At 47.7% G+C, this 2,101-nt stretch overlaps 1 protein-coding gene across 1 annotated transcript in view; it reads left to right on the top strand.

Moving 5' to 3' along the window:
• Positions 1 to 2,101, top strand: part of PLCG2 (phospholipase C gamma 2) — a 186,399-nt gene that overhangs the window by 137,110 nt on the left and 47,188 nt on the right. Inside the window, exon 23 of the mRNA XM_023528590.1 lies at positions 637 to 733. Coding sequence (XP_023384358.1) covers positions 637 to 733 — 97 coding nt within the window. The remainder of the gene's footprint in view (positions 1 to 636; positions 734 to 2,101) is intronic.

Genomic DNA, 2,101 nt, shown 5'->3' with positions numbered 1-2,101 from the left:
ATGGATCAATTATGTCCCATGTTATTAGTGCCGTCACAGAGCTGGGAAGAAGGTCGGGGCCAGTATTTTAGCTGAACGAGAACTAACAGTGTTGAGCACTTACTACGTACGAGGTGCTGTTTAAAGCTCTTAGCATGTTTTAACCTCTGTAGTCCCAATAAATCCTCTGAAACTGGGATTATCCCCATTTTACAGAGGGAGAGTCTGAGCCACAGAGTGCTCATGTAGTTGGTGGTGGAGCTGGAATTTGAGTCCAGGCTTTCTGGCTCCAGAACCTTCTTTATGCTACCCTTGTCTCTAAATTCACGGCCCTCCCCGAAATGGGGTTGGACCTGCTCTAGAGTAGAGTTTGCATCTTTTCTGGCTTCTGATGTCCACGTAAAGCATTGAAACTTTTGACTTTGGGTGTCTTTGACCAAATATTAAGATCGTGGTAAGAGGATTTCCCCCTAATCAGTCATCGCTGATAAAAAAGCAGAGGATCCCTCTGAGGTGCTCTGTTTCACAACTAGTGACCACCTCCTCTGGTCACTTGATCACTTGCTGCCTTTCTCCCATCAGCAGCTGGAACCGAACGAGCAGTGATGGACTATTAACACCGCCCTCTGGGCCCTCTGATGCCCTGTTTTTATCTAGGTGGAAAGGAGACTACGGAACCAGAATCCAGCAGTACTTCCCGTCTAATTACGTCGAGGACATTTCAACAGTGGATGTGGAGGAGCTGGAGAAGCAGGTGAGTCTCCGTCATCACAGGGAGGGACCTGGCAATCCTCTTCTTTGGGGAACCCCCCTGAGCCATCTCAGTGGGTACATATCACACGCAGTGCCATGTGGTCCCAATGGAGCTCTGGAACAGGGACAACAGAGTGATGTGGAAATTAGGATATTGTCCCTTGAGCTATGGGGGGTGAAAGTCACTGTGACAGGCCATCATGTTTTAATCAGGTTGTGCTGGGATGGAAGGCTTTGAATATGCAGGATAATTCCCTCTAAAGTGAAAATAGCCAAACAGGAATTTGTCCTTTGCTTAAAGCAGCTCGCAAATAAAACACATTGAGTTTGGCCAGCTAGACTCTCAGAACGTGGTCGGTGTGAATAAGCGAGTGGTCCTACGTAGAAGCTGAGTCGAGGCCCTCCTAGTGACATTACAAACCTGCTTTCTGTCCCCCACCTCCTCTCGCTCAGAAGGCTCAAAGAGCAGCCACTTTAAGTGAAAGAGCACTGCACCAGGGATGAACTCTTTGTAATGAGGATTTTAAGGTCCTGTTTGAGCCCAGGGAATTTCCTAAGGGAGTTGGGGCAGTCTGGGAAGGCTGCATGGAGGAAGGGACATTTGAACCTTAAAAGTCAAGTTAGAGATCAATAGCAAGAGACTGGCAGGAGGAATTCCAGATGGGAGGCACAGCCTAAAAAAAAGGTGTGGTGCTGGGAACATAGTTGTGTTCTGTGTGTCTGATCTGAGACAGAGACGTGACCCCCTCACTGACTCCGTCTGTGGTGCCCCTACCCCCACAGCGTTAGCCTGGTGGTGGGGTGGGGGAGTACATTAATGGACAGATGTACAGTTCTGCCATTTCTCCTGAGACCGAGATATTTCCCATCTTGCCTGTACCTTGGGATGGTTCAAATGTCCAGTGGGAGGTGGAGCTGGAAGGCTGACCAAGACCCAGAAATCCTCAAAGCCAGAATACAGTGCGTGGTGTGGGTCTTGCTCCTGGAGACATACAGAGTTACAGAAGGTTCTGGAGCTGGGTTTTAGGAGTCCAGAGAGTCCCATTTCATAATAATGTTATAGAGGGTCTAAGATGTTTTTGAAACTGGATCCATGGAAACACTTCAGAACCTGTTCTAGGCACAAGGCACGTTTTTTACAGATTGGAAAATGAAACGCTGAACTGCCGGCGCCTGCTTGCTTGCTTGGTCCACATCGGCAACATGCTTCATTATTTAGCTCTCTCCCCCTGGATGTATCCTGTGATGAAAATGCATTTTAAACAGTTCCACTGGCAGTGTCTTTGCTAAATGGTGTGCTTTGGAAACAGGTTGTCTTTTATGATTTTTCCTGTGAAGACAAATGCGAGTTATGTCTTGTTTCTTCACA

This window comes from Pteropus vampyrus, unplaced genomic scaffold, assembly GCF_000151845.1.
Source record: "Pteropus vampyrus isolate Shadow unplaced genomic scaffold, Pvam_2.0 Scaffold29, whole genome shotgun sequence".
NCBI classification, from domain to species: domain Eukaryota; kingdom Metazoa; phylum Chordata; class Mammalia; order Chiroptera; family Pteropodidae; genus Pteropus; species Pteropus vampyrus.
Note: the sequence above shows the minus strand (reverse complement) of the source record. Positions and strands in the feature narration are given on the sequence as shown.